This window comes from Nomascus leucogenys, chromosome 4, assembly GCF_006542625.1.
Source record: "Nomascus leucogenys isolate Asia chromosome 4, Asia_NLE_v1, whole genome shotgun sequence".
Lineage (NCBI taxonomy): Eukaryota > Metazoa > Chordata > Mammalia > Primates > Hylobatidae > Nomascus > Nomascus leucogenys.
Genome location: NC_044384.1, coordinates 126,154,062 through 126,181,436, shown reverse-complemented (window position 1 = coordinate 126,181,436; position 27,375 = coordinate 126,154,062). Strand labels below are relative to the sequence as shown.

Sequence of the window (27,375 nt, the reverse complement as noted above, 5' to 3'; positions counted from 1 at the left end):
TTTTTCTGAACTTCTTCAAGAAGTAACACTCTTCAGCAGGGGGAAAAAAAATAATTACCACCCATACACATTTTGATGAGAGAAGGGTGATGAGATTGGGGAGGAGAGGGAATGATTTAGTCTATAGAAAAAATATATAGTGGCATTACAATTAATCTTCCATAGGAATAGTTTCTAAAATTTGTGAAGAATGCGTCTATTTGACAATTGAATTTTGTCAAATTTACCCAGAAAATCAAATAGTTCATTCATGCCTGGTTTGTCGTCTGCAATTCTTTGCAGTAATATATTTATGTAAATGTACAGCCTGTGGAATAATATGTAGTATATAATAAAGAGCACATATGCTAACCATAGTTCTACCAGAAAATGTGATTGTGGGCGAGTGACTTCTCCAAACCATTTCCATGATGGAGTGACGCTCACACATGCATTGCCAAAGCTGCATGGGAAAAGAGGCTAACTGAGGATATGGCGAAATCAAGTCCCACATTTTACTCCAGTGCTGGAATGCAAGTCATTCAGTGGGAAGACAGAATCACCCTCTACTATTTAAATTGTTTCTTTCTGTCTCCCACTCACCTCCCATACCCACAGCTCATACAGTTTACCTGTGCATGAATTAGATGCATGTATAACATACCCTCTCTCTCTCTGTCCCTCTCTCCCACCTCCCCTCTCCCCATCTTTGTTAAATGAAGGTCTCCATTTGCATGTCATTCTTTGGCTACAACTATGTCATACTCCTCACAAGAGCAGAAGAATGCCATCTATACACTTAATGAAATTTTAACAGCTTTACCCATATGCATAAGCAGCAGAACATTTTTTTTTTAATCTTAAATATCTGGCCAGGCATAGTGGCTCACTTCTGTAATCCCAGCACTTTGAGAGGCTGAGGCATGTGGATCACCTGAGGTCAGGAGTTTGAGACCAACCTGACCAATATGGTGAAACCCCGTCTCTACTAAAAATACAAAAAATAGCTGGGCATGGTGGTGGGCACCTGTAATACCAGCTACTCAGAGGCTGAGACAGGCACCATTGCACTCCAGCCTGGATGGCAGAGCAAGCCTCTGTCTCAAAAAAAAAAAAATTGTTAAACATCTAACCTGATGATATGCATATCATGATGAAACAGAGCAAATGCTCAATGGAGGCTAGTTCATCTGACAAACAGAGGAGTACCTCTGGAGCTGGTTTCAGGAAGGGACAGGATTCCTAAGGGAGAATAAGCCCAGCACTGACTCCCAAAGCCCCAAGCCTGGCTGGCAGCATTCCACCTTTCCTTTGAACAGTTGAGCCTATGAAAAAGGCCAGTTGTTTGGTTTCTCATGGTGGGAATGCTTTTGGGAGGGAGTGGTTCATGTATAGACTTGTAAACATTCAGAATGACAGATGCAAAAAAACATCATTCTACCTTGATCTGTGGTAAACTATGGACAAGAAAGAAAATTTCTCCTCCACCCTTCTAAGAAATCCAGCTTAGTTTTCTTACATATACATAGAGTTTAATCATTTGAGAGAACAGCCCCGGGTTAGATATTGGTACACTGGTTGTGTGTTCACAATGATCTTTTTAAACAGAATTCCAGGAGACCAGGAAAGAACTTCTTTGAACTTCCAAGAGAGTGCAATAATGTATTGCAAAAATAATCGGAAACAAAGAATCCAGCCTTGTAGTAGTTTTAGAAACCTAAGAGACAGGACCGCAGTGTTGGCTCTCTTTAGGAAAAATACCTAGACAACAGTCTGCATGGGAATAGTAATGTACAAACTGAATATCCACTACCCAAAAGGAATTTCTTGTTTTTGCTCATAAGGCAGTTATGTGATATACGTTGGGGGTGAGGGGATGCTAATCTATACAATATTTTTCCATTTATAGAAGTGGGCAGTTGGCTCAGTGGCTCCACGTATATACTCAGATCCCCTTTGACTAGATTGGCCTGGAAAACTCATTTTGTGTTCTCTTTTTTATGGAGATAAAGCTGGTCACACTACCTGTTTTGCCCCTTGGCTTTCCACTTGGCAGACACTAAATGCAGGTGCCGCATCTCTGAATTAAAGCACTGCATTTGGAGGGGGGAGGATGGAGCCTCCTGGAAAATGGTTAGAGTTGCAGTATGAGGGTAGTGTCTTCATCCTGCACAATTATTTGGTTTTGCTAACTTTCTTTGCATTTCCCTGAAGCAAATGGCAGGAATACTTTTTTCACTTAGCCTGCCTTAGAAATTTTGTTCTCTCTTTTCTTTAATCGTTCACAAAAGGGAAAGCCCCTTACACCAGGGCAGGGAAAGACATTAAGTTTCACTGTACCAGGAAGAAATCCGCCAACATCTTGTAATACTTTTCCTTTAAGAGCGTCATTTCTTTCTCCAGCTGCCTTCGTCTCTTTGATGCATAAGGGTACACTAAGTTGAATCTATAAACAGAACCCACTAATTAAGAGTAATTGCTTAGGAGATTGGTACAGACGATTCAGCATTATATGCGTGTTCTTCTCAGATATCCATTAGTTGCTAATAAGATACTACAGATGTGCCAGTCTGTTTCCTGTTTCCGTCTATTGTACCTTTATTGCCATATATGGACCAATCGGATGGGCGGAACAATAAGTGGATGTCCTTTTGCTCCCTGAACACGTCTCAAAGGAATGTTTGTTATTAGATTGCTTTTTCTGTTTAGTTTCACATCAGTATGTTAATACAGAAAACATAATACTGAGAAAGTTTTTGTGGCTTTTCTTCACTTCAGCTACTGTTAACTGCTTTATTGTTTAATTAAATCCCTTTTTAGAGATTTTTTTTTTAAAGTACAAAATGAAAGTATGCCTGGGCAACGTGAGCAGAGGGAAAATGACATTCTTCTTCCCTCTCTCTTGAAAAGAAAAAGTTTCCATCTAAATGTTTTAAGTACTTAAAAATTCAGCATGAATATCATGTTGCTATATTTGACTGATTTACACTTGAGGCTTGGTAAAAAGCCTATGAATTATTCATTCCCAAGTGATTCTATAAGCCAGAACACCAGAAATCATATCTCCCGTTGAAGTTTATAAAGTGAAATAGTTTAAATACTCTCTAGACATGTGGATGTCGGTGGAGTTGTTTTTTTCTCTGATTTTGAATTGCTGTGCTTTCAACTCACTTGTCTTTTTATTTTAGTAAAACTTGGCTAAAAATTTTACCCTTTTCCACTGCAAACCTAGTTAACATATTTTTAAGTTGGTACAAAATATTATGTTATAAAGCAGGTTAGCAGTTGGTACTTTCTGTTCTTCTTGGGTCCAAAGAGGTTTTATTTTGTGGCAAGGAAAAACTGTGAGGGGAAAATGGTTATCGACTGTCTTTTTCTTTTATTTACAAGGAACCAAAATGTAGTAAACTGTTCTTCACTTGATATAATTAAACACCGCACCCAGGGAAGGAAAAAATGTTATTCCATGAAACATACATATATTGTGTGTTTATATATAACATATATTTAATTATAAAATTATGTTTACATACACATACATACATACATACACAGTAATACAACCAGCCTGGTACATTAAACTGTTTAATATTTTTAAAGGCTCTACATATTAGACTCTACATAGTTCCTATATTTTCGAGTCTATAATTGTGAGTCTTGGCAGCTGACATTTTATGGGAGTGTATTAAAATCATTTAAGATGCTACTTAGAGCAGTAATGCTTTGACCTATGTGCTCATCAAAATTCATAAACAAAATAGGGTCAGGTGGAGCCACTAGCCAGATGATGCTTCCAAGAAAATCTAAAACTTCTGAAAATAGGTGGACTGCAGTGGTTGATACAAACTTCTTGTACACATTATTTCAAGTAGAATCATGACGAACAGTTTGAAGGAAAAAAAGGAACAAACTTCCTCAGGGGAAAAGGACAGAATAATTTTGTATCTATTGATAAGCACTCTTCGTTAGTACTTTCATGGAATTATCCATTGCTTGTCTAACATTTATAATCCAAACCAACCAAGTAATAGAGGCAGTGTGTGTGTGTGTGTGTGTGTGTGTGTGTGTGTGTGTGCGCGCGCACGCACTCTTTCAGTAGAGTAGAGGTGTCCCAAATGCTGATCCTTCACCAGGAAACACGTGTATAGCAATTACACACCGAGGCACAAAGACACAGAGAAGTGTTGTTTTGTGCCTGTCGTTCGCAGACTCTTAACAAGTAATTTCCAAATCAGCTTAGTCATCAAAAATATCACTAATGAGCTGTCTGCCAAAATGTGGCTCAAAATCTCATTCCTTACGAAGAACATGCAGAGATAATTTCTTTATTGAGTTACTGCCATAAAGTACACTGACTTGAGTCCATTTGTACAACTTCTGCTGTTACCAAAGAACTGATCAGATGCTGACCATTCAGTGAGGTTAGGGTTGGAAAGTCTCACCTTGAGTATCTGTGTGCACTGGGCCAATATAAAACAGTAATAAGAATATATAACTAAATTAAACAATGTGAAAGCCTTCTGAGTTGTTTGATAAATAGTTCACTACTGTAGTTAAGAATGTTGTTTTTCAACATTGAGGCCTATTATACATTAACAATGCATATTATGTACCCACTGTGGTCAGAGCACAGGCCTCCAAAAGTGCTGGGATTATAGGCATGAGCTACCTCGCCCAGCCCTGTTTTGATTTTTAGATACTGCAAATAAGTGAGAACATGTGATGTTTGTCTTTCTGCCACACTTTCCTCAATACTGTGCATTGTACTTAGCACAATATTCTGTTCACAATATTCTCAATGAGGGCCTATTAAAGAACCAGGCAAATTGGAGCTCAGATCCTGTTGACATTTACTGAGGCTTCTAAAGAATATATTGTCTCTAAAGAGGTACATGAAGAATGCAGAGAATTCACACTACATTAAAGCATTTTGAATTGGACTTTATCTTTGTATGCCTTTCACTTTTATTATGCTCGTTCCAAATCACTCTCTTCTATGATTATGTGGATTTTTAAGAAGCCAGCTATGTTGTGTTATACAATTAAAGATACCTTATTGATTTTTCCTTTTATTCTATATGATTTGACTTGTTTTCACATCAACCGGTGCTAATGGATATATCTGCTAGTATGCTCTACAGGCATTTCAATTAACTCATCCAAAACTACATTCACCCTTTCTGAAGCCTTTTGCTCCATCTTTGTTCCTTAGCTTGCTGAAGGGCACCATAATTTGCTTGGTTTATAAAACCAGATTTCTAGAGTCAGCTTTCATTATTGACTCTCCTTTAATCCCATGTCCAATCTATGTCTTATTCTATCTGTGCTACCCTCATTAATGTTCTTTGGATTCATCATGGCAGAGACCAAAGTCTTGGGCCCTCTCAGTGGGACCCTTGCAATAGTCTCCTGGCTGGTTGTCCAGCCTCAAAGCTTTGCTACCAAGCCATTTTCCACACAGCTGCCCAAGTGGCCTTTGCAGATCTGACAATGTCATGTCCCTACTTCAGACCTTCCAATGACTCACCAGTGGGTACATGCAGGAGAAAAGTCCAATCGCCCAAACTACATGTGTAGGGTCTTCCATCCAGATCCTTCCTTTCCATTCCAATCTCTTACTACTCCCCGGCTCAGAGTTTGCATTTTATGTATTTTGTGCAGAAGGCCCTTGCCCAGTTCAGTTGTCACCTTTCCCCAACCAGTCCTTTGTTGGCTAGGTGTGCATCCTGTGTGCTTTCATAATACTCGCACCTACCTACGTCAGAGCATGGAGCCAACCCTAAAGGCTTATCTTTTCCCCAGTAGGCTGTGAGCTACTTGGGAGGAAGCAGGGGGGTGGCATGAGCATGCCTTTTACTTTTGTATCCCAACATCCAATGTAGGACGTAACACATAGCAAGTATTCATGAAACTTGCCCAATTCATTCCATCACTTGTTAACGTTATATCATTCTCACATCCAATTCTGTTATTTCTTCTCGTTGCCATTCTCTAATTTAGATTTTATCACTATTCTCTTTCCATATGCATTATATTCCATCTAAAATGAAATATTGCTTCCCCAATATATCTGTCTTGTCTTCTCAGTTCTTTTTTTGTATTTTTTAACATTTTTCTTCCATGCTCTCTGTACTATCATGTCTTTTCTGCTTTCCTGCCATGAAAGTGATCACCCTCCCTTTTAGGACTAATTATCTTTCCCCGCGACCCCAGCACACGTACACTTTATTTGCGTTGCATTGCTATTATTTTGTAGCAGTCACTATTCCCTTGTTAGATTGTGGGCAGGGATTGTTCCTGCCTTACTCTCTTCCCTCATGGGTCTATCTCAGTGCTTTGGTCATAGAAGGGGCTCAGAATTGAATTGGAACTGAACAGAATTGAATAAACTATCCATTTATGAAATAATTTGCTTTAGAGTTGCTAGAATTAAATGGCTGCTCCAGTGGCAATATTACTCTAACTCACTAATATCATTTGATCCACTGAGGAGCTAGTTAATTAAGTAGGTGGATTAAAAATATAATCTGGAGGAAGAATGTTTTGGCTGGGACCCACACCCTTTTTTTTGAAAAGCTTTATCATCTCTCAGCTACAATTCCTCTTGATTTTCACCCAAAACAGCAATAGGACTCTTTCCACATGACTGTTGATGGCTGGCTTAGGAATACAAGGCCATACACCTGTGCGCCAGATGTGCTCTGCAGCCTGTCTGGTTCCCCAGCCCATCTGCAAAGCATACCCCATGCTGGCTCCTTTCTATAGGAAAGGGGGCATTGGTTCCCATCCTTTTTACATGAGAGGTTCCCTGGTGTTTGCCTGTTTTCCTTAACTTAAAACCCCCTTCATTGAATTTCAATGTATTGGGTGACCTTCGCCAACACGGGAGGCCTTAGTTCATTTGCTTATTGGTGAGTCTGCTTTTTCTCTGTGTGCTTGATTTTTTGCCTGGCAATTTTTTGACTTGTATCACCATTTGTGAGAGTGCTGTTTGGTCTTCTGTGCCAAACCAGCCACATCAGCATCAATAGTGGTTAATAGATGATCAAATCCTCAGAATTTCCATGTGGTGCCGAAGAATGTCGTCTGATATTGAATGTAACTTTAGCAGGAATGAATGGGATTTGATAACGAATGGGTCTGTGTTGATGGACACTGGGGACAAGGTAGCTTTGTGATCTTCTTTGTTTCTGTAAGAATGCCTCTGCAACTGAATTCAGCCCATTTCTATGCCAATGTGCTAATAGTTGTGGAATCTCATTCATCTCAACAGAGGCCAGTTAGCCCTGGAATCCCATCTGTTTGAGTGGCTGCAGTAAAATGTCATGGAAATGTGGCCATTCATTCACATCACTAGTGAATGCTTTCTTGCTATTAATTTCCCTTCATTTTAACTGACTCTAATCACACAAATTCTAGCCCCAAATGACCAAAAAAAAAAAAAAGCAGTTAGACTTTTCACTTAATTTTTAATCCTAATTTTTAAAGTGCTTGTCCACAGAGACAGAACAAAACAGTTATTTTAAAAATGTGCACAGAGTCTAAATGGAGATGCTCTCGTTCCTACAACACGTTCAAAGAGTGCCTCAGCCAGTATTTTTGAGTCCTTCTTGGCATAAGATGCCCAAGGCTATATTTTGGCCCAGAGGAATTTTTAGGCTGATTATTTTTTCCCTCCTGAAAGAGTTTAAGCAATAGAGAAGCAGGCTGAGTCTTAGCTAGAACAAGGCTAAAAGAGGTGCTGTCTCTAGCAGATTGCTCCAGTGACACAATAGTTAGGAATGTGGCAGGCCTTTCAGTTAAACTTCTGGCTAACTGGACAGCTGAAATATTGGAGCTAGGTCAGACTAGAGATCGTAGCAGGCACTTGTAAAACCTCAGTCAGCGGAAATAATGACCACGTTCATACATTTGTCATTTTCTTAATAAATTTCCTAAATTGATTTTTAAGTCAAGAAATTTGACTTCTAAAAAAGGATGTATGTATGTGTATGCATGTAAACATACATCTGATATAAATAAATGAATGGATAAGTAATGTAGGAAACAATAAGGTATCTGTTCAAAACAAATATGGGAAAAAAGTGTTTTGTTCTGTTTCCAGCTATGTGTGAATGTGAACTGGCTTAAACATGCTTAAACTTATCAGGTATTTTCATGGAGTCAACAATATTAACAATGTTAACAATATTAACAATGTTAAAACAATATTAACAAAATTAACAAAGTTAACAATATTAACATTAATTAGTGCTTCCTTAGTGCCAGACACAGTTCTAAGTGTGTATGTGTGTGTGTGTGTGTATATATATATATATGTTTTTTTTTTTTTTGAGACAGTGTCTCATTCTGTCACCCAGGCTGGAGTGCAGTAGTGCAATCTCAGCTCACTGCAACCTCAGCCTCCCAGGTGATTCTCCAGCCTTAGCCTCCAGAGTAACTGAACTACAGGCATGAGCCACCAGTTAATTTTTGTATTTTTAGTAGAGATGAGGTTTCACCATGTTGACCAGGCTGGTCTCAAACTCCTGGCCTTAAGCGGTCTGCCCGCCTTGGCCTCCCGAAGTGCTGGGATTACAGGCGGAAGCCACCATGCCCAGCCCTAAGTATCTATATTAACTCATTTGATCCTTGTCACAAATTTGTGTGCTAAGTCCTGTTATTTTCTCATTTTTTAAATCAGAAAGCTGGGACTCAAGTTGAGATTTTACTCTTTGCCTCTAACAGAAGCTTGATTGCTATGGTTTGTTTCCTTGAATAAGACTCACCTCTTTATTTGCAAGGTGTGAGTTCACAAAGCAATGTGCTGACCAACTTTAAATCAAACACACCAGAACTGATGCAGCAGACTGTTGTTTATCCAGAATGTGTGTGATTGGACACATTTTGAATTAATAACTTTTCCAAAGTGTGGTTTTCTTGACTTCGAAAGAATGCACATGTATAAATAGCAATTTTCTCCATAATGTGATACTGGCACCAATGAAGTTAAACTACTTTAAACATAATTTCCTGCCCAAACACATAAGCAGCTAAGAAACATTACTGCTCATGTATTACCAACCAGCCTATCAAGATAATACTGCTCTGTTTCCTTGCAAATTTTCCTTCCCATATCTTTATCCTGGGGACTGGCTACCATAATTTTACCTGAGAGATCACACCATCACCTTATATCATATAGAAAACCAAATCATGCTTCAATTATTAGAATGCTGTAATTATTGAAATATTAACCTCTTAGAAATATTATTTTTCAATAGTTCCATGGCTTGCATTCTTTGTTACAATTGCTTATAATCTCTGCCATAAATTCAGATGAGTGCTATTGGCTTTCAAGATGATCCTTGAAGAAGCTGTAGACCTATTTCAGTGGTGCTACTAATTATCAGATTGTCATTTGAATTCTTCTTGTTTTTTAATTGCCTTTGGAGCAAGTATTAGTTTTGGGGGGGATTGGTAACTCTTCTTCCTTAAGATATATTTGCTTTAAAAGAATAATTTCAGAAGAAAGTCTAGTCAATAGGGGCAGAGAAGATTTGGGAATCAAAAATTGAAGTACAAATATAAAGTCATGAAATTATTATCTTTATATAATTAATGACTTTGTTAGTCCAGTTATAACATAGATCTGCACATTTCAGCAACTAAATACAATAAAGATTTATTTCTCACTAATGTCATCATCCAGTGCAGGTAGGTAGGAAGGCTCTGCTCCATACAGCTATTCAGAGACCCAAACTTCTTCCCAGCAGAGGCTGTGATATTTTCTAGGTCCTCAGAGTTCTGTATTGAACCCTCTGCATTCAGTCAGCAGTAGAGAGAGGAGAGAGCCTGAAAAATTCTGTAGGCGATTTTGGGGACTAAGCCTGGAAGTGGCAGACATCATATCACCCACGTTCTACAGCCCAGAACTCGGTCTTATGCCCCCAGCTAGACGCAGAAGAAGTTGGGAAATACTGTTTGGCTGTGTAAGTGAAAAGAAAAGAAAATGATATCTGGTGAGAATATAGTAATGTCTCTGCCACATTTCCTCTAGTGATGATTTCTCCCAAGAAAAGTGTTTCAAATTGTCTTTTTTTTTTTTTTTTTTTTTTTTTTTTTTTTTTTTTTTTTTTGAGACGGAGTTTTGCTTTTGTTGCCCAGGCTAGAGTGCAATGGCGTGATCTCGGCTCACCACAACCTCCACCTCCCCCTCCCCGGTTCAAGCAATTCTCCTGCCTCAGCCTCGTGAGTAGCTGGGATTACGAGCATGCACCACCACACCTAGCTAATTTTGTGTTTTTAGTACAGACTGGGTTTATCCATGTTGGTAAGCCTGGTCTCGAACTCCTGACCTCAGGTGATCCACCCGCCTCAGCCTCCCAAAGTGCTAGGATTACAGGCGTGAGCCACCATGCCCGGCCCAAAAGTGTCTTGAGTAATAGCGTCATCTGAATAAGTTATAGGCCACATACTATGACTGTCTGGAAGGAAAAGTGCCACTTGGAAATATATTCTGGTTGACTTCTTATATGATCGTATATTTTATCCATATTGCACACATGGCTTCATTCAGATGAATGAAGCAAAACAGCTGTATCCTCTTTGATCTCTTAGTCATCTTTTAGAGGTTTTCCTGACAACAAAAAGGGGGGCAGGTCTCAGAATGGTAGTGGAGGCCACACAGCCAAGCTGCCAGAGTTAGGGAGAAGAAGGCATTGGAATAACTGAAAATGTCATTTCCTAATGTGAGGAGGCCAAACTTCAGTATTAAATGAGGTTAAACTTTTATTTTTCTTCTAGGTACTAACACCCCCAACACCCACAAAGAGAATAAGGGAGATAATTCAGACATCTTTATTTTGGGGGAAGAGGAGACTACCCATTCTTTCTCTTCCCAAGTATCTTGAAAACCACAGGCTAATTAAGACAGTAAAGGAAATTCTTAAGTACAAAAAGTTTAAAAAACAAAACACTGAGATTTGATATTTTTGTTTCAGCTTCTCTCTATAAACCCACACATTGGTGCAAGAACCCTGTCATTCTTTCCTGTAACTGTTTAACTGTCTCCATCATATCTATTTCAGATGAAATAGCTCTATCATATATTATCTCTAGGCTCTGGCAATTTTCAGGACAGCTCCAAGGCTACCGATAAATAAATGACCTTACATAGTTTCCACATGGCTAAGTGGAGAAAGCAAAATAGCCAAATGAATATTTTAAAGACTTTTCTAGGAAAGGTTGCACTTTCCCAATAAAATTACCACAATCTTGCCTTTCCTCTTGACATTACTTTGACCCTGGCTTCTTCTAGAACTTACGTCTTTTATAGAACTGACATCATGTGGCTTTGTCTCTGCTGCAGCATTGCAGGGAGTTTTCATAGCGAGCTGTGAGCATCTTCAAGTTTCTCTCACTAACCAACACCACACACTGGATTTTCCACTGTGTGTGAAAAACAACTACAACAACAAAACCTGGCTACTGAATCCAGGAGAAATAATTGGTCAGTATTTGTGGCTCATGTTCCTGATTAGGTCCTTTAAGGAGGCTCAGCATGGGTTGATGTATTAGTTTTTTATTGTTGTGATAACAAATTACTACAAGCTTAAAATAGAAGTGTATTATCTTATAGCTCTGAAGGTCAGAAGTCCAAAATCAGCTTCCCTGAACTAAAGTCAAGGTGCCGCCATCGTTCGTTCTTTTAGAAGGATCTGCAAGGAGAACTTGTTTCCTTGCCCTTTTCAGCTTCTAGTGGCTTCCCCATAGGCCTTGGTCTTTGGCTCCTTCCTCACCTTCAAAACACATCACCCCAAATTCTGCTTCCATCACATTACCTTCTCCTCTTCTATAATCAAATCTCCCTTTGCCTCCCTCTTGTAAGAATTCCTGTAATTACACTGGGCTACCAGATAATCCAGTATCATCTTTTTTTGTTATTGTTGTTGGAGACGGAGTCTTGCTCCGTCACCCAGGCTAGAGTGCAGTGGCCCAGTCTCGGCTCACTGCAACTTCTGCTTCCTGGGTTCAAGCGATTCTCCTGCCTCGGCCTCCTGAGTAGCTGGGATTATAGGCACCCACCACCACGCCCAGCTTATTATTATTATTATTATTTTATATTTTTAGTAGAGACAGGGTATCGCTATGTTGGCCAGGTTGGTCTGAAACTCCTGACCTCGAGTGATCTCCCACCTCAGCCTCCCAAAGTTCTGGCATTACAGGTGTGAGCTACCACGCCTGACTGATGTCAAGATTTTTAACTTTAATTACATTGCAAAGTCCTTTTGCCATATGAGATAATGTTCCCAGGTTCTGAGAATTAGAACATGGACCCTGTGGGGGCCATTCTGCTGTCTCCCATTGCTGGCTCTGTTTCACAGAGGCCTAACTCCATGTCCTTTTAATGTTAATGTAGAATTGTAAATTAATGATACTTCTGCTTCTCCATACTTTCATCATGGTCTCCACTGGCTCACAAATGTAAAACACTCATCATTCTCTTCCACCATTTTGCCTTCCCACTTTTCTTAGTACATATTCTCTTTTTTTTTGAGACAGAGTCTTGCTCTGTCGCCCAGGCTGGAGTGCAGTGGCACAGTCTCGGCTCACTGCAAGCTCCGCCTCCCGGGTTCATGCCATTCTCCTGCCTCAGCCTCTCCGAGTAGCTGAGACTACAGGCGCCCGCCACCATGCCCGGCTAATTTTTTTGTATTTTTAGTAGAGACGGGGTTTCACCATGATCTCGATCTCCTGACCTCATGATCCACCCGCCTCGGCCTCCCAAAGTGCTGGGATTACAAGCGTGAGCCACCGCGTCCGGCCAGTACATATTCTTCTGTATATCTCTTTGCTGAGTTAGTTTTGTGTGTGTATCTTATTCACTTCTTTTTTCCAAAATGCCGAATATATTTTAAATAACAGATGCAAGTTTACAACAAAATGTCTTCTAGATATTCCCTGAAGATGAATAGGGGAAGGGGCCCATGGAAGGTATGTATGGTGAGGACCAAGACCTAACCCTGGCAGTGCCCCCTGGATGTGAGAGCCTTCCAGGGAAAGCGGCTGCATGGTACCCATAGGAAGGCTAGACTTTGTGCCCAGGGTGCAGAGACCAAGACAGATAGACACACAAGACAATCTGGCCTCACACCTTGGGCATATATCAGCAGAACCTGTGTGGACTGAGGCCTGAGAGCCCAACCCCAGGGATGGGTGTGTGGGTTGGTTTGTGTATGTATATATGTGCCTATTTCTTTTTTAAGTTTATTGTTTAGAGACAGAGTCTCCCTCTGTCACTCAGGCTGAAGTGCAGAGGTGTGATCATAGCTCATGCGGCCTCAAACTCCTGGGGTCAATCAAACTTCCCCCATCAACCTCTCAAGTAGCTAAGACTATAGGCAAGCACCACCATACCTGGCTAAATTTTTTATTTTTATTTTTGTAGATAAAGAGTCTTGATATGTTGCCCAAGCTGGTTTCAAACTCCTGGTCTCAAGTAATCCTCCTCACTTGGCCTCTCAAAATGCTAGGATTATAGGCACAAACCACACACCCAGCCATTGTTTTTAAATTATCAAGATATAATTCAAACAACAACATTCACCATTTTAAGATGTACAATTCAGTAGTTCTTCATATATTCACAAATTTGTGCACCATCATCACAATCTAATTGCAGAATATTTTCATCACTCTAAAAAGGAACTCCACACTCATTAGCAGTCACCCTCTATTCTTTCCTCCCTCTAGCACCTGACAACTACTAATCTACTTTCTGTCTCAAGATTTGCCTATTTTAGACATTTCATATAAATGGAATCATATAATATGTGGCCTTTTATGTCTGTGTTCTTTCCTGTAGCATAATGTTTTCAAGGTTCATCCATGTAATAGAACAATCACTAATTCATCCCCTTTTTGTGGTCAATCAATATAATTTTGTATAGATGGACCACATTTTGTATATTCATCAATTAATAGACACTTGGATTGTTTTCACTTTATGGATATTGTGAATAATGCTGCTATCAACATTTGTGTACAAGGTTTTATGTGGACATGTTTTCAATTCCCTTGACTATATACACCCAGTTTAACTTTTTGAGGACCTGCCACACTGTTCTCTAAAGTGGCTGAAACATTTGACATTCTCACCAGCAATGTTAAAGCATTTCAATGTCTGCATATCTCTCCGTTGCAAAGCCTTGAGAGAGGGAGAAAACCCTATTAGTAGGCTGAATTTCCTATTATGTGTCAGGATAAGGATTTAGAGTCCAATCAAATTTGGTTTAAATAAAATACAGAAATTAGACATTTCTTCCACACCTGAAAAATAGTTATTTGTGGTGTGGTGGTTCACGCCTATAATCCCAGCACTTTGGGAGGCTGAGGTGAGCAAATTGCTTGAGTCTAGGAGTTTGAGACCAGCCTGGGCAACATAGAGAAACCCCGTCTCTACAAAAAAATAAAAAATTAGTTGGGAGTGGTGGTGATTTCCTGTAGTTCCAGCTACTCAGGAGGCTGAGGCAGGAGGATTGCTTGAGCCTGGGAGGGCAAGGCTACAGTGAGCCAAGATCATGCCACTGCACACCAGCCTGAGCAGAATAAGACCCTATCTCAAAATAATATATATATGTATATTTGTTTATTTGGTCTTGCCTTCCTTATGTAATATCATAATTCTAATGTGCTTTCTAACATTTTTGCACATCAAGGAACACACAGAAATTAATAATAGTTGCATGGCCCTCGGTGGTCAATAAAGAGTCTGCTAAGGGATGGACTCATTGAGTCAAGGGCCCCGTTCCCTCACTCTCAGGCCCCACCAAGCCACTAGAGGCTGGGGAGACCAAAGTCACAGGCATACTTCTAATCCATTTTCTGGAACACCAATTAGAAAACTCTATTCTACTAAACTCAGTTGTGATGTTTCTTTTGACCTCAGGAGGTAAAGGTAGTGGGGAATGAAAAAAGCATGGAATAGGAGAAGACCTGAGTATGGTAACTTTCCTGGCCATAGGTCTTATTCTCAAAGGAACTAACTGCGTGTCACACAGTATCCAAAATGGGTACTGATTCCTCTCCAAAGAGCTTGGTATGGTGGACGAAGAATAGACTACAGTGAGTGCAGACAGAGGTGTAGGTCAGGGTTGTGCGGTGACAGTCCCAGACTGGCTGCCTGGCTTGACAAAAAAATGTAGCTCCTAGAAGTATGAGGATACAGTCTGGCCACTGGGGAGAAGGTAGCTGGAAAGAACTAGTTATTATGTCTTTGACCTCAGGCAGAAGGTAGTAGGGGTGGGTGTTGGAGGATGGTCAAGTGATCTCACCTGAGAAACTGATGAGAATAGGTCCAAATATCACCCATAGCCCACTGGATATTGAGCAGCAAGACTATTAGAGATCCTGATTGCCATTATAGGAAGGTCCTAAGGTGTCCTTAACCTGCTTCATATAGGTGGGAAGGCCAGCGTTAGTGCTGAGCAAGCATGGGCAACCCATGTGTGCAGTGAGCTGACATTCTGTGGCAACTCTGACAGTCCTGACGTACTGTGGAACTGTGTGACCATCTCATTTATTTGACCACAAATAATTCAAATGTACCTTGAAAATTCTTGCTTTTTTGTTGTCTTGACTTTTAAATTCAAGTGAATGAACTTGTTAAAAATACATTTATGGCTAGATTTGATTTTCTAGAATAGATATACCCCTTAAAATTATAGGTATGCTGTAATATTTAAATATTAAATACTTATTTAAATCTGCTACTTTGGGGACCCTATTATGGTTTCAATTATGTGAATTTTTCTTTTATCAAGTGAATAAATGTTCCATAAACTTATTTTCAAATAGAAATGGGTAAGCATACATGCTGAGTTTGACTATAGCAAGTATGCTGTGTCTGTTTTTAACTCTCTGTCTTAAATTATAAACTACAAGAGTTCAGAAATCTCAGCTGTGTCTCTGTCTTGCTCTTTCCAGCACTGTGTCATTCATGAACGAACACTTCCTAATCCCACTCACTAACATATCAGGCTTAATCTCAACGTGCAGGTCGACCTTCAGCCATGGTCTATGATCACAGTCAGCTGAAGACGGGGCACCTTACTCTTCTAAAAGGGGCAGTTAAGTACTGAGTTAGTATGGTCCTTCTGGGATCTAAGGCCTAGAGAGATAATTTGGGAGTTTTTTTTTAAGAAAGAAGAAAGAAAAAAATACAAACCAGTTTCAGTGGTTAAAGACACTGGCCTCACAATGTCTAGAATGCTGTTCTTGACACTAAAGCCAAACTCAGAAGCACAGTTGTAGCTAGTGTGACTCGTTTTGTCTCTGTTTCTATCAGTACCTTGCTTCTCTGTTCTCTCTCATGTCTCTTGTTTACACGTGGTTTCTGTAGTCTCATGGCTTCTGCCACCCTGCTTTTCTGTATACATTTCCATGTCTATGCCAGTCTTCTCTCTCTGTCTTTCTTGGTGTCTTAGGCATTCAAAACCAATCAACAGTAAGACTCTGATAGGATAGATGGGTCAGCATCCAATGTGGAGACTCCCACTGGGCACACTACTACTTCTAAGCTCTCTCACAGGCATCTGCCAGGCTGTAGATCCTGTAGATCGCTGCATTTCCCTTGAGAACCAAATCCTAGGCCAGTCATTCACTTGGCTCGGGAGGATTCCATAATACGTAGCATGGAAACTGTTGTACAGGGAGTTGCCTACCACCACTTTTCTCAAAAAGAAGCAATGGTACCAGCAGACCCTTTAGTCTAATACATCTATACCTTACGTATGGGAATATACATGAAAAGACCTTAGGTGAAGCCTGACTTCAGCATGTATGTGCAATGCTAGCAGATGTAACAAATTTGGGTTGAGCGTTGACTCCCTAAAAACCCCATTTACATTACTTCTAGTTTATAGAAGTAAAATCTTAGTGTTTTATACATTGTAATATATGTGCATTTCTGCCTATTATGTTTTCTGAATGTCATATTTGAACTCTGTTTCTTTAGCAGATGGAATCTTACATATTTCTTTTTAAAATGGCCTAAAAAGAAATACAGGGACATTCTTTATAAGCTTCTTAAAAAAGATTTTACTGTATCAAATGACCCCTCCTGATGGAGAGGAAGCTATTTAGATTTCATCCTCCCTCACTCGGTGGTCTAAGACTCCTTTGACTGCGTTATTTCCTCTAAATTCCTCTCTTCCATCTCCTTTATTCCCAAATTAAAAGGAGGTAAGAAATGCCTCTTTTTTGGCCAAATTCAAGTTTTTCCATTATGGCTTATCTTTAAATTGAGAGTAATTTTATCAGCAATATTTATGATGAGGATGCTGAATATACAAGAGGTTGCAAAACCACCAGGCACGCAAAACTGACTTCTTTACATCCATGTTTCTTTTCTGTCAAGAACAGCAGCAAAAGCAACTGACAGGATTTGTGCTGAGCCTGTATTTTTGCTGAAAACAGGTATTTGGCTGAATGCATTTGAGAAATTTTAAGTGGCACTACCTGGAACCAATCTCTTAAATAGGGAGGTTTGAGCTAAAATACGTTGGGGAAAAAAATATGGCAATATATATGTAGTGTCTGTCAAAGCAAAGATTTCCCCACACCAAGTTCTAAATCAGCCAAAGAAGTACAAAAGAATTTGTTGTACTCTATCACAAGACATTGAAAAAATCTTTTTCACTTATTTCTGTTTTTTATGTTAGCCACAACAGCCACATTGTGAGTAAATTGCAGCCAGAGGAAATGGATACGTTTTCTCCAAAAATCTTCTCTGTTTTGTTGCTTGGATCACTCTTGAAGGCAGCACAATGTAAAACTAACACTTCTCACCATTTCAAAGTGTTTAGCTCCTGTGTCTCTAATAAGGGTCCTGTCTCCAAGATAGGGTCTTCAAGAAATCACATATCAAGTCATCAATGCGTTAAGTGGCATTTCACATTATCCACTATATTTGCAGATGTGTGTCTAAGGCAAGTCAAATCCCATCTGTATTTTATTTGTAGAAGACATTTGACACAGCCCCATGGCATGTCCATAATGGCAGGCCAAATCTCACTTTTTTATTGTTCAATTTCAGATTGGTGCTGTTACTGCCTTTCTCTTGCCACAAGGGAATACCAATTTAGATATTGATTTAATCTTGTCTCAGCTGTGGTCTTGAGTGAACTGTTTCCTCATAGTTAAATTATTATTAAACTCCCTCTTCAGAGAAGACATTTAGAGCTGAAAATGTTAAGGAATCATCCAGTGTAGGTTTCCCAAACTTATTTGACCACAGAGCTCTTGTTTTTAAACTTAATGAACATCCAGTGAAATATAATGGATTAAAAGACGTGCACTTTTTCCTGTTCTCAAATCTTCACTAAAATGACAGGAGATGTAAAAAGTATAAATCATCGAAGATAACAAGAACATGAGTGATGCTAATCACTGACAAGAGATGGCACCAACTTTTTTGGAAGATGGAGAGCAAATGTGCAGTGTCAAACAAATGAACGAAGTACTGAAAGCAGATTGCTAAGTGTCTAAAGAAGAAGATGAAAAGGGGATGCAAGGAGATACTAGCTGTGGAATCTTGGCCAGTCCCAGAGAGCAGAGGCACCAGCTATCCTGAAACAAGGAAGTGCTGATTGAAAGGAAAATTGGTTGTTGTTCTAAGTAAGCAGAAGATAAATTCACTCCTCTACCAATTTTATCTTGATTATTGTAACCCATCCCTGGTAAGAAAGGTAAATCTACTCTTTGAAGAAACTAAATCAGAGGGGTTACTGAGTTCTAGACACCAAGCATGAATATACCATAGCGTGGTAGTGGCGGACTGAAAACTGGAGGAAGATGTGAAAGGCCACATATTTCATAGTAAGTCCACCAGCAGCCCCAGCCTCATTCCTCCATTCGAATACTAGAGTCCTTCATAAGGTTTTTTCTTTCCACCCTACCCTGGGCAGATGCTTACAGGATTGCTCAATGGAGTTATCCAAGAGTCCCAAATAAAAAGCCCATCGATCTGACATTTGGGGAGTCCCACAATGAAATAAATGCAACAGTTAGATAACTTTTTATGAAATTCACTCATTTGACAAGGTTCAGCCATGAAAACAATTTGCAATAAACTTCCTCTTTTTAATATGAATGGACAGACTAGAGAATTTGGCAGACAATACAAATGAGAAATACATCTAATGTTAATGGAAACAAAACAGAAATAAAGTGAAGAGAAAGAGTCAATAATATAGTAAGCAGAATAAAACACTGAAAAGGACATTTCTCTTGTTTTTTTTCTTTTTCTTTTTTGAGATGGAGTGTTGCTCTTTTGCCCAGGCTGGAATGCAGTGGCACAATTTTGGCTCACTGCAACTTCCGCCCCCCAGGTTCAAGCAATTGATTCTCCTGCCTCAGCCTCCCAAGTAGCTGGGATTACAGGCAGGTGCCACCATGCCCGGCTAATTTTTTGTATTTTTAGTAGAGACAAGGTTTCACCATATTGGCCAGGCTAGTCTCAAACTCCTGATCTCAAGTAATCCACCCACCTCAGCCTCCCAAAGTGCTGGGTTTACAGGCATGAGAAACCATGCCTGTAAACCTAGAACTATTCTTAATATCCTAAAAAATATCAGAAAATACGTGGCAGTCATGACAAAGAACAATGTATAAATAAGAAAAGAGAAAAACTCTTAGATGTTAAAAATATGTTACCATAAATGTAAAAATCAATAGAATAATTGGAAGTTAAAGGTGAGGGTATCTTCCAGAAAAGAGAACAAATGGATGAAGAAGTGGAAATGGAGAGAAAATAGAGACAATCAATTCTGAAGGTCTACCATCTAAATAAGATTTCCAAATGGAGACAACAAAACAGAAGTTTCAGGAAACGGGGATTCCGAAAAAAGAGAGAAGCAATAATAGAAAATCCTAGTCTGACGTCAGTGCATGTGCCTAGGAAAGAAGCCAATCAGCCCTGGAGCAGGAGGAATGTCTCCAATTGTGGAATTCATTTATCACATGACATGTCAGTCAAAATTGTTGGAGACTTAGAAAAGAATTATTCACAGATATAAAGAAGACTAATCAAACTATGTAAATAAAGCTGTTAACTCCAGGAAAAAAACAATTTTATAAGAAAACTATAAATGCAGTATATCATGTAACTCAACTGTAACAATATTTATCTGGTCATAATATAAACATAATGTAAATGGTTTTTATTTTTAAAATTGTGATAAAATTATGTTGGGAGTAAGGAGAAAGAGGTTTCTATGTGTGGGCAATAGTTTAAGAGAGTTATATCATATTTATAGTAGAAACCAATAGATAAAAAAAATTTTGCCTGGCACGGTGACTCATGCCTGTTATCCCAGCACTTTGGGATGCTGAGGCAGAAGGATCACTTGCGTCCAGGAGTTCGAGACCAGCCGGGGCAACATAACAAAACCACGTCACTACAAAAAATACAAAAATTAGCTGGGCCTGGTGACACACACCTATAGTTCCAGCTACTCTGGAGACTGAGGTGGAAAGATTGCTTGTGCTCAGGTGGTTGAGGCTGCAGTGAACTGTGATTGTGCTGCTGCACTCTAGCCTGGGTGACAGAGTGACACCTTATTTCTTTAAAAAAAAAAAAAAAAAAAAAGAAGTTGAAGTACTTGCTTCTGAGGGGAACTCAAGAATGAGAAGGATAGAGAGCTGTTATTCTTTATCAGTCTCAAGCAGGGGTCAGCAAACCATGGCCCATGGGTCAAATTCATCAGGCTGCCTATTTTTATAAACAATGCTTTATTAGAATACAACCACAACCACACCAAATCATTTATGGATTCTCTGTGGCTGCTTTTGTGCCAAATTAGTTGCTACAACAGGAGAGTTTAGCAGTGGTGACACAGACTGTATGAACCACTGTCCCAAATACTCACTTTCTGGCTCTTTACAGAAGAAATTTTTCAACCTCATGTGTAGAGCTGTGGCTCTCAAATGTTAGCTGCATCGGAGTCTTCTGGAGGGCTTGTTAGAACGCAGGTGAGGGGAGACCCTTTCCAGAGTTTCTGATTCAGTAGGTCTCTCAGGTGGGGCCTGGAGAATTTGCATTTTTAACCAGTTTGCTGGTGATGGCTGATGTTGCCAGCTGAGGGACCCACTTTGAGAATCACTGATCTAAAGAAACTATTTGACTTTTAAAAATCGTGTTGTAAGTATTATGTTTATAAAATAAATTTGAATTGTGGAGAAGCATAAGGTTGGAAGCTTACATGCAAATTTGAGCTAAACTTAATATAAAAATGACCTCTGGTGAATGAAATGTAACAGAAAATCATTCAAATGTTATTTTATAAATATTTTCATAGAACAAAAATAATAAACTAGAGAAAAATTATATACATATGTGTGGAGAAAAATAGAAAAATATTTTGTTAATAAGATATCATAGATACAGGCATAAATATTAAGATTTGTAAAGATTACCCAGACCCTACCACTAAATGTGCATGTGTGATTCAAGCGGTTGACCAATCATGCTACCTCCTGTCTGGCGTTTTGTTTATCAAAGACAGATTATTGCATAACAATATCAACCATACAGACAATTATTATTTTAATCTTTTTTTTTTCATTTAGTATGTTCTTGTAAAACACTTATTTTCTGGAAAATGCAGTTTGAGAAACTTGACGTAAAGCCTATTTCTCTTCACTTGACCCGTTTTACAGATTCTGAAACTGATAACCAGAGAATATCTTGACTGGTAGATCCAAGACCTTCCAACCCAGTCCCTACTTCCTTCCTCTCTTCCACTCAGCTCCTGTTTGCTTTGCCTGAGGTGGTGAAGGAAAGAACCCCAGATGAGCCCAAACTCAAATCAGCCTTAAAGAAAAAAGAGCACTGCTAATCTTTTTTTCTAAAAGCCTGAAACAAAGGAAGTTCTCTGCTTCCAGGAATAGCCTTAATCAGTCACATATGTGAACATAGACCCAGTGACTGCTCAGACAATTTTCTACCAACCTAATGTCGGGATTTTCTCGACACATTGATTTTTTTTTTTTTTTTTTTTTTTTTTTTTTTTTTTTTTGCCTATTATCTGTATAAGTAGTTTAAAAAAAAAAAAAGCCCAGCCATGATACCAGACCTCTCAACCAGACAGGCAAGACGCTGACAATCTGCAGAGTTTGAAAGCAAAGAGAAATGAAGGATTATTGAGGGTGGAATAATGGTTTTTTCCCAACCAGTCCCTGGTTGGTTTAAAAAAAAAATAAAAAAACAGCTTTAAAAATCAGAATTGTGCCCTGCGGGGGTGGATTTGCTGAACTGTCAGCTCCACCAGTTAATGAGGTAGTTTGTCAAATGGAGATAGAAAGACCATTTATAACAATGCTATTCTTTGTGTGTGATTTAAAAATCAAATTGAGTGGAAACTCAGCAAATAGTAAATGGTATTGTTTATTTTCTAATTAATTTGCTACAAACTACAAAATAAAACTATTGAATATATTGGATAATGTATGCTTTTTTGAAGAAAAAGCACCAAAAGCACCTCTGAGATAAAATGGATTCAGAGGCTGTTTACTTTCTTTTCATCAGAGAAACAAGTTGTAGTTTGAAAGTTTGAAAAAGGCATTGAAATTTTGGGTGGGATTTTTAGCATTATTGTGTCGTATAAGCCAACAGGCAATGTCATCTCTTTTGTAAGTTCCGCGGAGTACTAAGGGGCCTGGGACCATATGGTCTCACTGTTGACACTGTTCGTTTTTAATATTAATAGGCCAGGGATTCAAGGCCCTGGGGCAGATGTCATCTAAGTGAGGACAGAAGCAAACATCACAACTGCTCACTGGGTTTTTCCTCTGTAGAGTACAACGAGCATAACATAGGCGTTCAAAATATATAAGCTTAGCTTCGCAGAGGGGCAAGAGCAGAGAAGGTGATTCAAATTCTGGCTTAGCGAGGGCTTACTCTGTGACATTGAGGAGAATTCATTGAAACTCACTGAGACTTACTCTTCTCATCTGGAAAATAAAAAAATATCTGCCTTAAAAGGGTTAGAGCTTCTAGTGAGGTGCCTCATATGTGGTAAATAGTCAATGAAAATTATATTTGATTAGAACGTTTTAGGGTTTATGAGAATCAAACTGACTCACTTCAAAAACTGAAGTCAAGAAGCCTTAATGAGTGATTGTTCTCAACCTTACCCAGATCCCTCATTTTCTTCCTTACTGCAAGGACATAAGCTTTATTCCTAACATTCTTTTCCTGGGATTACTATAATATAGTCTCCCTGCCCTAACCCCAAAACCTCTTGTCTATTCCAGCAAGCTTGTTGTGAGAAGCATGTTATTTTGACGTGATAACAAATATGTTAATGTTAATAGAAACTTTTACCAAGTGTTAACTATTTACCTAGTGTTTACTATATATCAGACACTGTTTTTCTGTTGTATTCCCTCATTTAATCCTCACAATACCATTCTGAAGTAAATTATTCTTATTTTACAGGAAAAAAATAACATTGAAGGGACAAATAATTGCCCGAGGGGCAGAATTATTTGAGCTGGACACACTGGCTCTAGAATCACGCTCTTAACAACTACTGTATTCTGGCCTTGAAGTACTCTTGTTCTGTGCCACATGAATACATTTAGGGGTTGCCATTCAGTGGGCAGAGTTTGGGAGCTTCTAATTAATATTGGTTATCAGAGCCAAGGTGAGGTTATGAAGTTTACAGCCAGCCCACTCTAGAATTTAAGCTTCTTCTATTCCCAGTCTCAAGGAATCCTAGGTGTTGAGATCTCTGGATTGTCCTTCATGAAGCATGGAGCAGTTTAGACTTCTTTAACAATATGACCTCAATCAATAGTTGTTAAAACTAGCAGCTCAGGGCAGAAATCACATTAGTGTTCTTCGGCACCGTATATATCTCTAGTTCCTGTATTAGCGCCTGGCACATAATAGTGAGATTTGATTGGTGAATAGGTGATGGGATAGACAGACAGACAAATGGGTCAACAAATGGATGGGTGGATGGATGCACAATTGTGAAAGATGTTGATAATAAAGAAGTGAAACATAATATTTTACTCTCTCATTAGGTTATAGTTTCTCCCGTTATTTTATTTATCTTGGCTATGTCACTCCAAATAGCCACAGTAAAATCCAAAGTTATTCCTATAAAAGAAGTAAAATTTGGAAGCATATCAGTTAGAATAGCATTAAATAGTTTCCCTAAAAAAGCAAGGAAAAAATTTCATTCATTCAACTGATACATACTGAGGGTCTATCCTTTGTCAGGTACTGTTCTAGGAGCTTAAAGCATAACTGTTAACAAAAACACTCTGCCCTCCTGGTGAGTGCATGCTAATGGGGGAGACAGACAAAAACAAACACTCCCACATGTAATGTATCAAGTTGTTTAACTGCCATGGAGAAAAATTTAGCAGAGTGATATAGCCAAATAACATAGGAGTGGAGGGTTTTGCTATTTAATATCAGATGGTCAGTTATTTTTAAATTGAGTAAAAGTTGTAGTCTATGTTAGAATGTGAGAAAAGAAAATTAACACTCTTTGGGAAGTAGTAACTGTAGGAAGACAAGGAATTAGGAGACCTGGATTAGTATTAGAGACGTTTTGTATAGGGAGAGATTTTATTTGTGATACATATTTTTTTTTTCATTTTTTTCTTACAGAATTAACAGCTCTGAAATTTGAAGGTGCTAGTATCTCCAGTCTTAAACTGAGAAGCTGAACGACGAAAGCATCCTTCCTGTAATCAGTGTAGCAAAATGAAAGGCGGAGAAACCATGCTGGGAAGAAGCAAGGTCATCAGTTGAACCATCTTGACTTTGGCTCAGTACACAGCTCAGCCTCAACTCCTGCAGTGCATTTACCTCCCTGACTTTGGTTTAAGACCTGGAGTGATGTGTTCCTGCTCCAGAGCACCTTTCTTTCTGTGAGGCCCGAAACATGACCACCAGCGGCCACGCATGTCCGGTCCCAGCAGTGAATGGACACATGACTCACTATCCAGCCACACCCTACCCGTTACTCTTTCCACCTGTCATCGGAGGACTTTCCCTGCCTCCCCTCCATGGCCTTCATGGACATCCGCCTCCGAGTGGATGCAGCACCCCGTCGCCGGCAAGTAAGTCCTGCTGGAATTTGCTCTCTTTTCTCTGGGTTGATTGGATGAAGGGAACTGAGGAAACAGAATGGTTGGTATCCAGGGCAATTTCTTAATTCATTGGGTGCTGGTTTCTTTTGGTCTTGCATTCTACTTTTAGTCCTGTGGAAAGAGATATGATTTGAAACTAGACAAGTGGCAAATTTTAGAATTCAACCCATTCAAAGCTGCTTTGGTATTTTGCTCTATTTCATAAAATGCAAACACAAAAAGTGATGAGCATATGGGGTTAATATCTGTGGTCAATATCTGAAGAAATTGGCCACGTGATAAATAATGGAAGCAGTGAATTAGGAGATGATACCATAAAAATCACTAACGATAATACTAGAGTTAAAATCTATTTTTGTTGTGAGATCTCCTTTGAAACTTGTACTTATTTCCTGTGTACAAATGATATCTGTAATTGTTCTCAACTTCCCACAGACCTTTGCTACCAATTCATATCACATTAAGCTTTTTTAGTGTCCTTGGCACCTTTCTTTTCTGTACTAGCTATTTCTTATCCCAGATCTTCCCTTAAATTTTCTATATAAGGTACTGTAAAATAAAAATGGTCAAAGTTAGAATTCTCCAAGACTGATACGACTTCCACATTGAAACATGTATATTGTGCAATTTTTCGAAAGTTCTGCCTGTTTAAAGACAAACTGTGGTAGCCAGCGAGCTTTTCCACCTGTTAGTAACAACTTATTTGGCTTAGCATCTGGAGGTGAAAAGGCATATTGATTTAACAACAGGCATCCACAGCATGTTCTCCAAGTCCTTTCTGGCTGATAGAGCAACAGGAGTTCTTTGTAACTCTTCCTGGTGACTGTTTTGCATTTTGCTTGTCTTCAAGGACTTCCCCCAAATATTAGCGTGATATCATTGGGATACCGCCTTAATCTTTCTATATTGTGCTCTTCGTGCTTTCACTCATTCTTTCTACTAAATCCTTAGCTCACTGAAAGCAGGGAGCTTGTTCTACCTAAGTAGAATCCCTGGTACAGTGCCTTCAAAAATAGTAGGGGATGGATGTTTGGATGGACGAATAGACTGACAGATAGGCAAACAGATGACAGACTTTCACTTTTGGGATGTTGATTGCAATCATAGTACTATATCATTCCTGATAAACAGTGACTCGATTTGCTGATGATTCTTTCCTCCTGTGTTTCAAATTTCTGGCTTGAGCATATGACCCTCATGTCTCTGGAATTGCCTAAAAACCTCCCATGCTTCTGAAGTTCAAACTGAAAGTTGAAGCAGCCAAAGTGGCGTATTGACTATCCAGAGAAATGGACATAGTACCAGTACTCAAAATATCTTGCTGACCCAAGTGCTGTTTCAAATCATGTTCACTCAATATGCAAATGATATAATGAAGTTACTTTTAGCTAGCAAATGAGGAGGTCTAAATGATTGATAAAGCCATTAAAATTTCACCTGTGAGCCTCTGTGGCTAATTCCATTGCTCAACTGGCCTGATAGCACATTTTAACAGGTTTCTTTCCTGAGATCAGAAGCATATTTTGTAGATGTAGCCAAGAAGTTGAGATATGAGTAGGATTCCCATGCTGAATGATCAAATTTGGCAGATTGCAACTCTAAGGCAGCCTGAAACCTCTAGGTTCCCAACAGCAACTTTGGGCTTTGGGCTTCTTTGGCTACTGATTTATTTTTATTTTTATTTATCTTTTATTTCTTTCTTTCTTTATTTTTGAGATGGTATCTTGCTCTTTCGCCGGGCCAGAGTGCAGTGGTGTGATCTCGGCTCACTGCAACCTCCACCTCCCGGTTTCAAGTGTTTCTCCTGCCTCAGCCCACTGAGTGACTGGGACTACAGGCACGTACCACCACACCCAGCTAATTTGTGTATTTTGGGTAGAGACGTGGATTCACCATGTTGGCCAGAATAGTCTCAATCTCTTGACCTCATGATCTGCCCGCCTCAGCCTCCTAAAGTGCTAGGATTATAGGTGTGAGCCACCATGCCCGGTCTTGGCTACTACTGATTTTAAGGAAAATGCAGAGCATATTAAATGGAAGAGTGGTTGAGATATATCATATCTAAGCCTCTTTTCCACTCAAAATACAAGGTAATTATTTTTATTTCACAGTTACTAATAAAGTACAGGATGCCATTACTATTAGATTGAACTATAATGCAGTTGTCATTTTCTAGATCAAAACTGGTTATATACTGGCAATTGAATAGATTCAACCTTTGGAAAGAGAGGGTTTGAAGTTCAA

The 27,375-nt window shown here is 39.2% G+C and overlaps 1 protein-coding gene across 1 annotated transcript in view; it reads left to right on the top strand.

Moving 5' to 3' along the window:
* The window catches only part of RARB (retinoic acid receptor beta), a 498,581-nt gene that overhangs the window by 53,261 nt on the left and 417,945 nt on the right, over window positions 1-27,375 (top strand). Inside the window, exon 2 of the mRNA XM_012498360.2 lies at window positions 24,647-25,101. Within this exon, the coding sequence (XP_012353814.2) occupies window positions 24,924-25,101 (178 nt within the window). The 5' untranslated portion in view covers window positions 24,647-24,923. The remainder of the gene's footprint in view (window positions 1-24,646; window positions 25,102-27,375) is intronic.